The 12,699-nt window shown below is 37.3% G+C and overlaps 1 protein-coding gene across 1 annotated transcript; it reads right to left on the reverse strand.

The window, feature by feature from the left end:
- Positions 1-308: 308 nt before the first annotated feature.
- Positions 309-3,662, reverse strand: LOC136202930 (uncharacterized). The gene is made up of 3 exons (XM_065993927.1): positions 3,328-3,662; positions 1,048-1,071; positions 309-810 (listed from the first exon to the last, which is right to left on the reverse strand). The coding sequence occupies exons 1-3, from the start codon at positions 3,518-3,520 to the stop codon at positions 509-511; spliced, it is 519 nt and encodes a 172-aa protein (XP_065849999.1). The 5' UTR covers positions 3,521-3,662; the 3' UTR covers positions 309-508.
- Between the last annotated feature and the right edge of the window lie 9,037 nt (positions 3,663-12,699).

The following is a 12,699-nucleotide window of genomic DNA, read 5'->3' on the forward strand; positions in this document are numbered from 1 at the left end:
CCCCGACTAAAAAGCACGTGAAGTATTTCATAGAAAATAAACAATTAAATAATAAATTAGTCATTAAACCTGACGAAATGAATATCTAACCCACGTATACATGTTCAAAAAAAAGCCAACCGACTCCTTTATTATTGAACTTGCTTCAAAATGACCTATAGACTTATAAATCATTTCCTGTTTCAACTTATCTAAAATCTTTTCTTCTTGTTCCAATTATAAGGTAAAAGGATGTTCTAAAAAACTTAAGGGACAATTGATATTTCATAAGCTAGAATGGATTAGACCTTTAGTAAAACATGAGACCAGGATCCAAAAGTGAAGATAATTTGTATTACCATATGTGAATAATGTTGCTGTATGAAAGATGGATCTATAACATGTCAATTACAAGTAAAAACCGCGGTTGAGAGAGAGAAGAGAAGAGAAGAGAAGACAATCATTTTGGTTGCATTCTCCATAAATACCATTTTCATTAGTTCAAATCAATGAAGCAAAAACTAGTTAACTACTCTCCTTCCCAACCCATTTGGCGAGCCCGTCGCTCCCACAACGTTGTAACTTTTCTCTCCCTAATCATCAAGGCCTCTGCATGCTCTCTTGCTTCTTCGCATGTTTCTGTAGCTGCATTACATTTTTCTGCTTCTCTTTGGTATTGGGAAGCCACTCTCTTTGCTTCACCAAATGTCACATTCATATGATGCGAATGTTCTTCAGCAACTGCCTCTTGCAATTTCAACTCTTCTGTTAAAAGATCAACAAACTGCTTCTCCATCTCCCTTTTAAGTTCCGGGTCATTACTTCCACAATCTGCCATATCATACGTTTTCTGAAACTAGTCAACAAGCTTATCCAAGCATAGATAAGATAATCCATTTTTTTAAACCATGATTTACTATTAATGATAAAACAGGCTCCACTTTCTGCTACAGAATGCTTATGTTATGTGAACCTTGTCAACTAGAGCGAGCATCTAGTTCAAATTATGTCTATGCAACTACTCTGTCATATTACTTGGAAACACAAATTGAGAGAATAAGTTCTAACCTGAGACTGAGAGATTGGCCAACCCTGCAAACCAAAATACAAAATCAAAACAATATAAATTAGCATAATAATAACAATAATAATAATAAAAAAAAAAACTCAAACTCCATGTAGAAAGCATGAGCTGATAAATACAGAAGCGAATAACAATAATAAAAAAAAAAAAAAAAACTCTAAGTAGTCCATCCTACTAGCAACAGATATTATAAGATGAAAACCACATAAAAAGCTTGACAAGCACTCATGCTATCATCACCAACAGTAAAGAAGCATACGTTCAACATGAACAGATGCATAATTCTCACCAACAAGAAATAAAAAGGTATTGTAAAGAAGTTCAGTGAACAGATGGGTTGTTATCACGGATTTGCTTTGCAGTAGGATTTAAAAAACGATGCCAAAAGCAAGTTCAAATTCTTAGACACTTCAGCCTTCGTGAAGTTGCTTCACTCCACCGAGATAATTTTATTTTTAAAAAAAAAAAAAGAAATATCCCAAAAACATTAGAATTGCTGAAAAGTTAGATCTCGGATCAATTGTCAAAAGAAAGTTTACACTGAAGAAACGATTAAGGTCCCTGGAGATTATTCCCAATCTTATGCCTAACCTTTCATCTAAAAGTAATATCCCGTTGGATAAATGCCAATAAAAAGGGGAAGTAGAAAAAGAGACAATCATAATCATCTTGAGTCTTATTCCACTCCTAAAGAAAGATTCAATTAGTATAAGTATCATAACAGCCAAAGTTAACAATTAAAACAATTGCAGCATCATTGAATGCAGCACATAATACGTTTATCAAGAATAATTAAGAGCATAGACCAACTCTAAATTATAATAATTTACAACACAGGGCTCAATAATCATAAGATGTAGTCAAAACATATTGTTTGCAAATTGCAATAGATTGGAAATTCAAAGTGATGGCTCCCAAGGGTGTAAATCCTACAATAGATAAGTTATCTCTATGAAGATCAATTTCTCATTACATTCCCAAGAGCTCTGTATCAACATTTCAAGGTAGGAACCATTAGTATTGAGTTTCACCATCCAATATAAATTTACCAATCATGGCATGAAGTAGAAGCAAGAAGTGAAATTAATGAATAAAAGAGTAACAAAACCAGCTCGACAATTGATGGACCATACTGCAATCGATAAAGCAGAAGATAAATGTCAAAGTAGAAGGTAAGTAAAAGAGGTCTCCCATTAAGGTACCTGTGGATGCAGGACAGGCCTGAGATTTGAATTAATTGAGACTGGGATGCTGGTGATTAACTTTTTTGGATTTGTTAAATAAGCTACCAAAAATATGTGCATGCGGCTATGATGCGCAAAGGTTATAACCAACCACAGTTGCAACAGTAATGAAGCATATTAAGGTCAAATAGCATTAGAAATAAGATGATAGTATCAACACTGCAATGGTCATTTTTTACAAGTCTGTGCGATTTAAATTCATCTTCAAGTTAGTCTAGATATTTTCTGAAAGCACAAGCGGAACAAAGAAGATTTGATGGGACTTTGGATGTGGAGATCACTAAAAAAACCTAATTAGAACCTTTCATTAGTTGAGATCTCCATCTCTAGTCAATTATGTTAATGTTGCAACAAGACTTCCAAATACATCACATAATTTCATCAAGAGCTTATAAAAGAAACTATAGCTAATGCATTTAAAAAGAGGCAAGTATCAAGGGTTCTTGGATAGTAAAACAGATTCTCTGATAGATTTCTAAGAAACAGGTTGAAAAGATTCAATCTTTGGCCATTCAAGCATTACTTTCTGCAGGGATGGAGTCCACCCAGAATATGGTTATTTACATTTACTGTCCAAGCGAATGATATATCTTTCAGTTAAAGGGAAAACAGCTGCAAGCTTAATTGGGGTCATCAAATTATATCACAAGCAAGTAATGATTTAAAAAAAAAAAAAAAAAAAAAGAACAAGACTAGATCTCACTGTTTCAATGAACAGTGGAACTAAAAAGTTGTTATCCTTTTCAGATATGAAAAATAGATTTGGAAAGCTAAACTACATCAGAACGCAAAAACCAAGCAGCTTTTAGTTACATAGAGCTCAAATTGAGACTTTAATAAATAAACAGATCAAAACATCGGTAACCAAATAATTTCACTTCGACCAAAGAATCCAACATTACAAACAAACAGAAATATATTAAAAAAAACAACAAATTGATGAAATGAGTATCTCAAAATTGCAGTGAAAATAAGACATAATGAATCAAAGTGAAGAGAGAAAACAACCGAGATACATACCAGGAGCAATCTTAAGAAGAGACAAAGGAGGAGGGCAATCGCAGATGCAAGGAGGACAAGAAGATTTGGAAGGCGAAAGACCCATAGATTTCTTAAATCTCCAGTAAAGAGAAGGACCAGCAACAGCGAGAGCTGAAATAACAGCAAATATAACCAAACAACATCTCAAGCAAGCGCCTGATCTCCTAGACATTGTTTTAGGGGGGTGGGTTGATCTAAATCTTTAATTCTAACAATCTAAGAAAAGAGTCTCACTTTCCTTCTCTCTTCGGATATGGCGAGTGAGAGATCTAATGTGGACTCATAACTCATTGATGGTACGGGGCAGTTATACTGGTTTTACCTTTCCCCAGCTTCACCTTATCTAATCTTTCTCAATTCGGTCTGTAAATGGATTAAACTCCAAAGTTATTTACATTTAACTAACTATTTACCAGAAAAAAACACCCAAAAAATCAAATCCCGAATCATATACATGAATATCATAATTAAGTATAAAATTACAACTATATCATATTATCAAAATTAATTCTTAATATATCATTATTTTCTATATATTATGATTTTACATCATAATTAAAAAATTCTACGACTTTTGATTTATAAATTCTAATCCTTAGATTTTATTAAAAATACAAAATTTAAAATTATGATTTAATATAGTTATAAATAGTTTTTAAAAGATGAATTTCTGTGTAATTTTTTCTTTGAAAATTTGGCAAATTTCATTGTTATGGGCCTATGGCCTTCATATATTGTTAATTTGAAAAAATTATAAAATAAAAAATTACAAAATTACCAAAAATCTAAAAGTTATAAACTAAATCTATTAAAAATATAATGACTTGTAAAATAAGAGGACGATTAGTCGTCTTGAAGGCTCAGATAATAAAGTTAGACAATTGACTTAACAAATTAGATGGTTAACAATTAAAAATTTGTACAATGAAAGTATTAATAACGATAATTTTCTGCATATCTTGAACACTTATAAGCTTTTATATAGGATTTAATTGATCCTATTTAGAGTAGAATTAATATTCTTATTCATCCAATAAGCAAGTGATATAAACAAAATAAGACCCAAATTTCTTGCTCGAGAACTCGCAAGTGATGATATAGAAGATTTCTCTTCCTACTAAACCAAGGCAAAATGTTAAGTCAGCACTCACCCTTAAAATTCGATACGAGTAGTAAGGTCTGATTTCATACACCCATCACCTAATCGAAAATAACATCTGGCATGTTAATAGAAGCCATCTTTCAAGGTATTGAAAACCTTTTAAGATTGAGAGGCATAATAATAGCAATAATAGATTGCCTAAAACCGAGAAAGTTTCCAATTTATATGATAGGCGATACGTGTTAAACGGTTAGGCTAAGATTGCGACTTGTTAAAATAATAGTATAATTTCTTGTATACAATCTCCAAGAGGTTCTCAAGAAACTTTCATCTTCTTCATCCAGGTTTTAAGGGTTTGTTCCGGATTTTTAGCCAAAAAATAAACTCATTCTTTTTTTTCTTTATTCGATAAATTTTTTGATTGGTCTATAATGGTAGATTTAGTAGGTATTTTCTTAGTTTTTTTTTTTTTGTTCTTTTTTCCCTTTATGGCTGATTGCGGGTTATCTCTTTATATGGATAAGTTTCAAACTCTCAGTCCATTGACCTTTCTTGAATTGGATCATGGTGGAAGTTTGTGGATATCTATTTCATGGTAGGTGCAAAGGATGTGATGTCCGGTAGAACATGCAATGAAATCGTGCTTGTCTGTATATTTGTTTGCTTCATTTGCCTCATTTAACTCTTTACAAGCAACCTTTATTTGTGTTGCATGTTTAGCTTAGAGGATGTTCATCGATTCGTGGATTGAACATGTGTTATAGATGAGCTTCTGTGTTATTCCATCTATGAACCTTCGTTGTTCATAATCCAGAAAGCCTAAATAGGCCCTTATTTATTGATATAACGTCAGGGTAATTAGGAGATGCTCTATAATATTGTCACTTGCATCCACTAGACCCCGATTCCTAGTTGTCTGAGAAGAAATGTCAGAAATTGGTGGAATTATGGAGATGTTTAGTTGGGTTATGGCATAAATTTGTTCAGATTCATGTTCTCTGCACCAATTTTATATGAGGGAATCTAAACTAAACTTGATGAGTCATTAAGGTGTCTAAGATAAGATAGTGGTCAAAGAGGGGTCAGAAATCGGTAACCCCTCTCTGATGCTTATGTCACTGATAAGAAAGGATATATTAAGTAGTATGTTAACTTAAGTTAGCAAATAGAATGAATTGAGTACTTTTTGAGTAATGTGTACCTTGTATTTATAGAAGACCTAGGTTGTGTTCTCTCAATGTGAGTAGAGAACCACATGACAATCATTTAATGGACAAGTCAATAACAGTTACAAAAGCTACACATGTGATTGTGCTAATCACGACGTAAGATGTGGGTCAAAATGTGCATGGGATTTAAAACCTCTTTTGATTGGAGCACTAGCTCCGACGGTTACATTTGAAAGCGAGAGTGTCTCATTGATCCAAGTGTATTCGTGAAAAATGGTGTGATTATATCGTTTTTTGGAAGTCTAAATTTACCCCTGATGTAAAAAATTGTACAAATTTACATCTAACATTTTGATACGGATTCGAATCGATGTTGATAGTTTTAAATCTTAAACTAATAAATAAGTAACTCTTCTCTAGCTAAGGAAATTTACTTAAGAAGGTTTGAAATCTTAGCCTCCAATGGAGAAAATGTATTTAATTCATAAAAGTTACATCCTTTACAAAGATTGAGGTCTTTATACCTCTACAAGGATAGAAATGACATAATACTCTATAATGCACCACTAACATAACTTAAAGCATTAGGAGTAAAATAGTTACAATAATCTAATGGCAAGCTAGTAATTAGACTAAATTGAAAAACATGAAATAAGTAGTGGCAAAATAGCAAATAGAACTTAATGCGGAATTTGTAGAACTTGCTGGCGAAGTTTGAACACAAGGCACGTTGTGTGTTTGACACGTCGTGTAGGTTGAAACCCAGATGAGCCATACGACATGTTGAATAAGCCACACGTCGTGTAAATTAACAAAAAAGATACAGGAGCTAATCTTTCCATCCACACGTCGTGTGGGGGGTTCTTTTCTTTCTCTTTACAACTCCCTTTCGAAGCACACGTCGTGTGGGTCATATTCCATTGAGATATCATTATCCTTCATGGATGTGATGCCTCCCACACGACATATGTCAATAACATGACACGTCGTATGAGCCCTATTACTTCTTTATTCAGTTTGTGGCCCTTTTAGACTTGGGACCTCCGACATAGGTTTGGTGATCTCACTATTCCGAGGCATGCTGACTCGTTCGAAACCTTATAGGTGTTGGTCCCTTATAACGTAACAAGTTAGTTCCAAGGGGGGGGGGGGGATAGGAACTATTTAAAATTTTAGTACGTTAAGGATGACTTCTTTTTCTTTGAAAAAGGATTACACAGCGCGCTGAGTAAATTAAGACACTAGCTTAGTCAACTGGTGACTAAGTCAGCTTCTTTCTTTGAGTTAGGAGATAGCACTTGAGTCTATTCCTGAACTCAGATACTCAATACAACACAACTCAGCGTGACCTCTTTACTTGGTCAGTTTTGTTTAAGCAAGCAATATATATATTAAGGAGTTTAAGGTTAGAGAGATGTTACTCAGCAGATTTATCCAGGTTCGGCCTCTAAGCCTACGTCCTGTCCCCGGAACACGTTCCGAGCTTTCGAATTCTCTACTAAGCTCTTTAACGGTAGAGCATCAAACCTTTTACAACTTAGAAGCTGAGTATAACAAGAGTACCTTCCTCTATACCTCTACTCACTCCTAATCTCTCACTGAGTACTATAACCGAGTACTCAGCCTCTCCTTTCTAATCTCTAGAAATGATAAAGATTTGTCCTAAACAACAATTGCTAAGACACCTTAGATGATTGAATAATCACTCTAGACTTTTACACGAAAGATATAGAATTTGGTGTAAGCATTTGCTTTGCTTTTTCTCACAGAACTTTGAGTAGAATTTTGGTCAGCGTAATGGCTTGATAAAGTTCTGCATGCAATGAAGCAACTGAAAGGCCCTATTTATAGAGACGTCTGAGGCATCAGTCATTTCGAATTTCGAAATAACCGTTGGAGGGAAACGGCTTCCTGTCGTTGTCACTCAGTCCTGCTCAGTGCTCTTGGCCAATCAGATTCAAGTATCTTCTGTCTTCGATCAGAGCTGAGCAGCTTTTAGTCAGTCCGGCAGAATGTCTCTCCATTTATGGTAAGGTCAACTAGACAGCTTTCTGTGTCTTCTGAACTTTACCCAAAGTAGAAATACTTTGTCTGGAAGTTGTTCTTGCTCAGCTGCTGTCTTGTACTCTTTGTCGATACAACTCAGCAGCTTCATTCCGAAGTTGTTCAACGAAGGTCTTCTAGATCCTTCTTTTGCTAAGCTGCGTTTTGTACACAACGGCAGCGTTTTGCATACGCGGGCCGAGTGGTCTTGATCTGTTTGACTTGGGCTTTGACTTCCGTATTGGGCTTTAAGCCTTTTAGTCTTTATGTCTTATAAACAATTTAACTCAACATTGAACAAACACATTAGTATAATAAATCAAAGCATTTAAACTTAGTGTGTTTAGAATATATTTAATTTTACTTAAATAATTTTGTCAAATCAAAATCATGTGGAAAGGTGTTTCAACAAACTCCCCCATTTTGATGTTGGCAAAACTATTCAGCGAAGAACTCAGTGTTGAGCTCCCCCATGATAGTTGACCTAATATTACTTAGCAGACTCCCCCGTCAGGGTTGAGCTACTGACTTAGTTTTACTCTAAACATTTTAAGGTTTAATCGAGTAAGTCTAAGGTCAGTTTTCAGATATAGGTCAGCTCAAGGAATATATTCTATTTTACTCAGAGTTAAGCGGAAGATTTAACATTCAGAGAGCGCTGAGCATTTTATTGTTCAATGGGTCTTATGAGACAGTGTTTTATAAACATACAAGATAGTGTCAAACATTTTATCAGCATAGGATACAATCAACAAGTATTATAAACAGTAAACACAGTTGATGTATTTGAAGATACATAATAACATAATACTCAGCATCATATAAAATAACTCAAGTTTGGATAAAAGATGCAAGTATTGTATTGAAATAAAGTAGTCAGCATATTCAGCAAAAAGATAAGCAAAAAGAAACATAGAAACTACAAAGTAAAGAACAAGACTGAGTTAGCCTATTTCTATTTCTTCTTCTTATGCTTAGACTGACTACTTCTAGCAGCCTCCTGCTGAGTTCTAGCTTGTTCTTTCTCCCCCGTTTTGTCAGCATCGGGAGGAGGAGGAATTCTAAAGGAGTCGGTTAAGACCGCGTTGGTCAGTGTGGCGGACAACTCCTTAAGCTTGTCGGCACTTTCATTATGCCGTCGAAGACAACAATGCCTTCATCCAATACCTCTTGAGGTATACCGAGTTCAGCTGCGCTGAGCATGCTCAGTATGTAGGCTTGAGACTTACCCACCCAAGTAATTGTATCTGACAGTGCAGTAAAAACTTGATGAAATGTCTTCAGCAAGGCTGAGTCATAATATTGACGCTGGATATTGTAATGACGCACATGGGTGAAAGTCTTTTGGGTAGTGACCAGTATCTCATTCTACTTCATTTGGTCAGTGTCCATCTCTTGCTTATTCAAGTTCAGTAAACGAACTGCTTCGCTAATTTGCTCCACCGAGCATTGAGAGTAGGAAGCCAGCTGATCATTGGTCTTGTTTTGCTCAGTGTGAAGCTGGTCAAAGAGCATCTTAACTTCAGCAGAAGTTGCATATTGAGTGTTCGCAGCTGACAAGGTCTGGAATTGTCCCTGAAGAGTGTTGAGATGTTGAACCGTTGTCAGTTGGAGCTCAGCCAGCTTCGTTATTGAGTCCTGCTTGGGCTGTTGTGATTGAATTGAGATCATATCACTTAGCTGATCCTTTAGTCCTTTAACTTCATTCAAAAGCTGAGTGACTTGGGACAGCTGAGTTGACTCATTGTTGGTAGACCCAGCAGAGGGTTCAGCATTTTGATGAAGATTTTTGATTAATGACTGCACCGAGTTGATGAGTTGTCTACCAGACTCGGTGGCATGCAGATAGCTGAGTGATCCTTCATCAGGTTGCCGAGTTTCCTCAGTGTGACCAGTTGATGGAGGAGTTGAATTTTTCTCCGTGACGACATGGTCAGTGACTGGAAGGGGGTTTTCAATCTGCACTTGGTTCTCTTATAGAGATGATTGATCGACAGGAATGATTGTTTGTGCAGAAGTAAGCGGAATGGGTTCAGTGCTGACAGGGGCAGAAATTTCCTAAGTCAGCACAGTGCTTGGAGCAGCAACATTATCGAGAACTTGCTCGGTTTGGCTTGTAGGGTTGGCAGAAGCATTCAAGTCGGCTTGTTCCTGTGGTGAAGAAACAGAGGCTTGCTTTTCAAGAGAAGTTGGCAGAGAAGAAGAAGTTTGTTTGCTAAAAAATTTTAGCTTAAGTGTAGAAGGGTCTTTGGCCGGCTTCTGGACAGGAAGGTCAATGACAGTTGTTTGACTTGCATTTACTAGTCTTCTTCTTCGAGGAGGTGTAGTGTCAGCTGGGATAGACTCTACTGAGTGAGGAGAATTAATTTCTTCTTGATCAGCATTGAGCTGGTCAGTTTGTTCTTGTTCTTCATCTGCAGCCAACTCAGTATTAGTTGGGTTAACAGTTTCCTCTTCACTGGCAGTCTCCTCAGTGTCATCCTGACCACTTTCTTCTTCCTCCTGTTGATCATTCCCTTCCTCTTCTTCTAGCTCTTCTTCAACCTGTGTGATGAAGTGATCATCCAGTTGCACATCGTCTTCTTGATGCTCAGCTTCAGTTCCCTGACATTGTGTGAAGTGAGAATCACCAGGAACAAGGAAGTCAGTGGGGATAACATCAATAGGGGTCAGTTCTGAAGACTTCTTCTTCTTCAGAGGTTGCTCATCAGTATCCATTCTTTCTTCTGTATCAGGCTCATCTTGCCTGCTTCTCTTCTCAGCTGACTTAGGTCTCTCCTGACCTTTTTGAGCAACTGACTTCAGCTTCTTGGCCGGAGACTCAGCATCTTTTGAAGGAGTCCCAACAGCTTTCCTTTTACGGGCAGCTGGAGCCTTTGTTCTTATGTCCTTCTTTGGGACAGTCTCCTCAGCAGGCTGATCACCACCTTTGGCTTTCTTAATCGGTTGGTTAAACTTCAGGGCACACAGCGCAGCAGCTGTGATCTCAGAGCCTTGGGCCTTAGTTTCCTCGGATAGGTCAATCTGATGGTCTATGAGGATTCTGGTAATGAGTGAGCCCAGCCTTAGAGTTCCAGTGCTCCTTTGGAAGCCGACAATTAAGAAAACTTGCATGTTGATGGGCTTGTAGGTCAGCATATGCCATATGAAGCATTGCTCAAAGTTGGTTGCTGAGCTGGTGCAATTTATCTTTGGGAATATATAATTGGTCAGCAGGTAGTGTGCCATCTTTTGATTCTGGCCCATTGAGGAACTGGAGATTTCTCCAGAGTGGCCAGCGGGCTTGCAAAAGGTGGCAGAGTACCCAGTTCCTTCATGATCACCAGTCCTCCTCAGTTTTGTTCCTTCATTCTTCAGTTTCAGCAAGTTGGCAAGGTAGGTAGGATTGACAAAAATTGTTTTCTCTTTTACCACAGTTGCTAGGTAGTCCTGGTTATCGTCAGCAACCCTCGGATTATGGTAGAATTCCCTTACTAAGTCAGGGTAAGTTGGATCTCTGATTGAGAACAGCTCAGTCCACCCATTCTTCGATATCCATTCACAAAATGGTTGCTCGGTTTCTACGAAAGCCTCAGAGAACCACCTTGAGTGGTCAATCTTCCACTCTCTAACGTTTTCGAAGACCTTAGAATAGGTTCTGACTTTGGTCGACTTTCCTTTAGAGGAGGTGGCTTGGCCAGCTTTGCCTTTGCTTGGTGTAGTGGCCTCAATCGTTCCAGGCGGAGTAGAGTGCCTGGAAGGTTCATCGGAACTGGTCTTAGGGTGACCGGCACCGGAGATGTTCACTGAAATCTTAGTCATAGTTTCAGAGAGGGGTTTGGAAGTTTTGAGAGTTTTTAGAGAGAAAGTGCTTATGCTAGAGAATTCGGTAAGTGTAAAGAGATAAAAATGGGGATTTTCCCATTATTTATAGCTGTGAAAGGTGGATCTTATCGAATCCATGTGTCAGTTTTACCTTGGGATTGTCAACCGACAATGATCCAGGCTTTTATGACATATTCGGCGCATACGTCATCCTAGGTGGCTATTCGCGTGCTTTAGCAATAAATACAACGGATCTTATACTCAGCGTTTTGAATTCTAAACGTTTTATATTCTGAGTGGTCAGTTTTTCACAAACGGATGAATTAAGTAATTGATTTCTTGGTTTGAGATAACTACTCGGTGCCAATATTTGCTCAGTATATGATATTCATTCATTTAGCATTAAATACTCAGCATACTTCTATCCACTCAGCAAGTAATAGCATAAGTCATTCAGCATGGTAATTCACTCAGCATGAATATATATTAAGAGCTGGAATTTACTGAAGAGGATTAAACATACCAATGGCTTCTCTCAGTATGCTGAACTGCTCACGAGCCAGTGGCTTTGTGAAGATATCCGCTAGCTGCTCATCCGTTGGGACATAGGTCAGTTTTATCTCACCCTAGAGTACATGGTCTCTAATGAAGTGATGTCTGATGCTGACATGCTTCATCCTACTATGCTGAATTGGGTTCTTTGATAGATCAATTGCACTTTTGTTGTCACATTTGACCTCAATTGTCTTTGTTTGAACACCATAGTTTTCAAGCTGTTGCTTAATCCATAGGACTTGAGCAACACAGTGTCCAGCAGCAATGTACTCAGCTTCAGTGGTAGACAAGGCTACTGACGCCTGCTTCTTGCTGAACCAGGATACAAGACAACTTCCTAGGAAGTGGCATCCTCTAGAGGTGCTTTTCCGTTCAAGCTTGTCTTGTCCATAGTCAGCGTCAGTGTATCCAACGAGTGTAAAATCATGAGTGTTGGGATACCATAAACCTGCGTTCACTGAGCTTTGCAAATATCTAAGGATTCTTTTTACAGCTATGTAATAAGATTCCTTAGGGTTAGATTGATATCTAGCACAGTAGCATACTGAGAACTGAATGTCCGGTCTACTCGCTGTTAAGTAAAGTAGAGAGCCTATCATACCTCGATACAATTTGCTGTCTACCGACTTACCATTCTCGTCAGCACAAAGGACAGTGTCAGTGCCCATAGGATTAGAT

This window comes from Euphorbia lathyris, chromosome 8, assembly GCF_963576675.1.
Source record: "Euphorbia lathyris chromosome 8, ddEupLath1.1, whole genome shotgun sequence".
Lineage (NCBI taxonomy): Eukaryota > Viridiplantae > Streptophyta > Magnoliopsida > Malpighiales > Euphorbiaceae > Euphorbia > Euphorbia lathyris.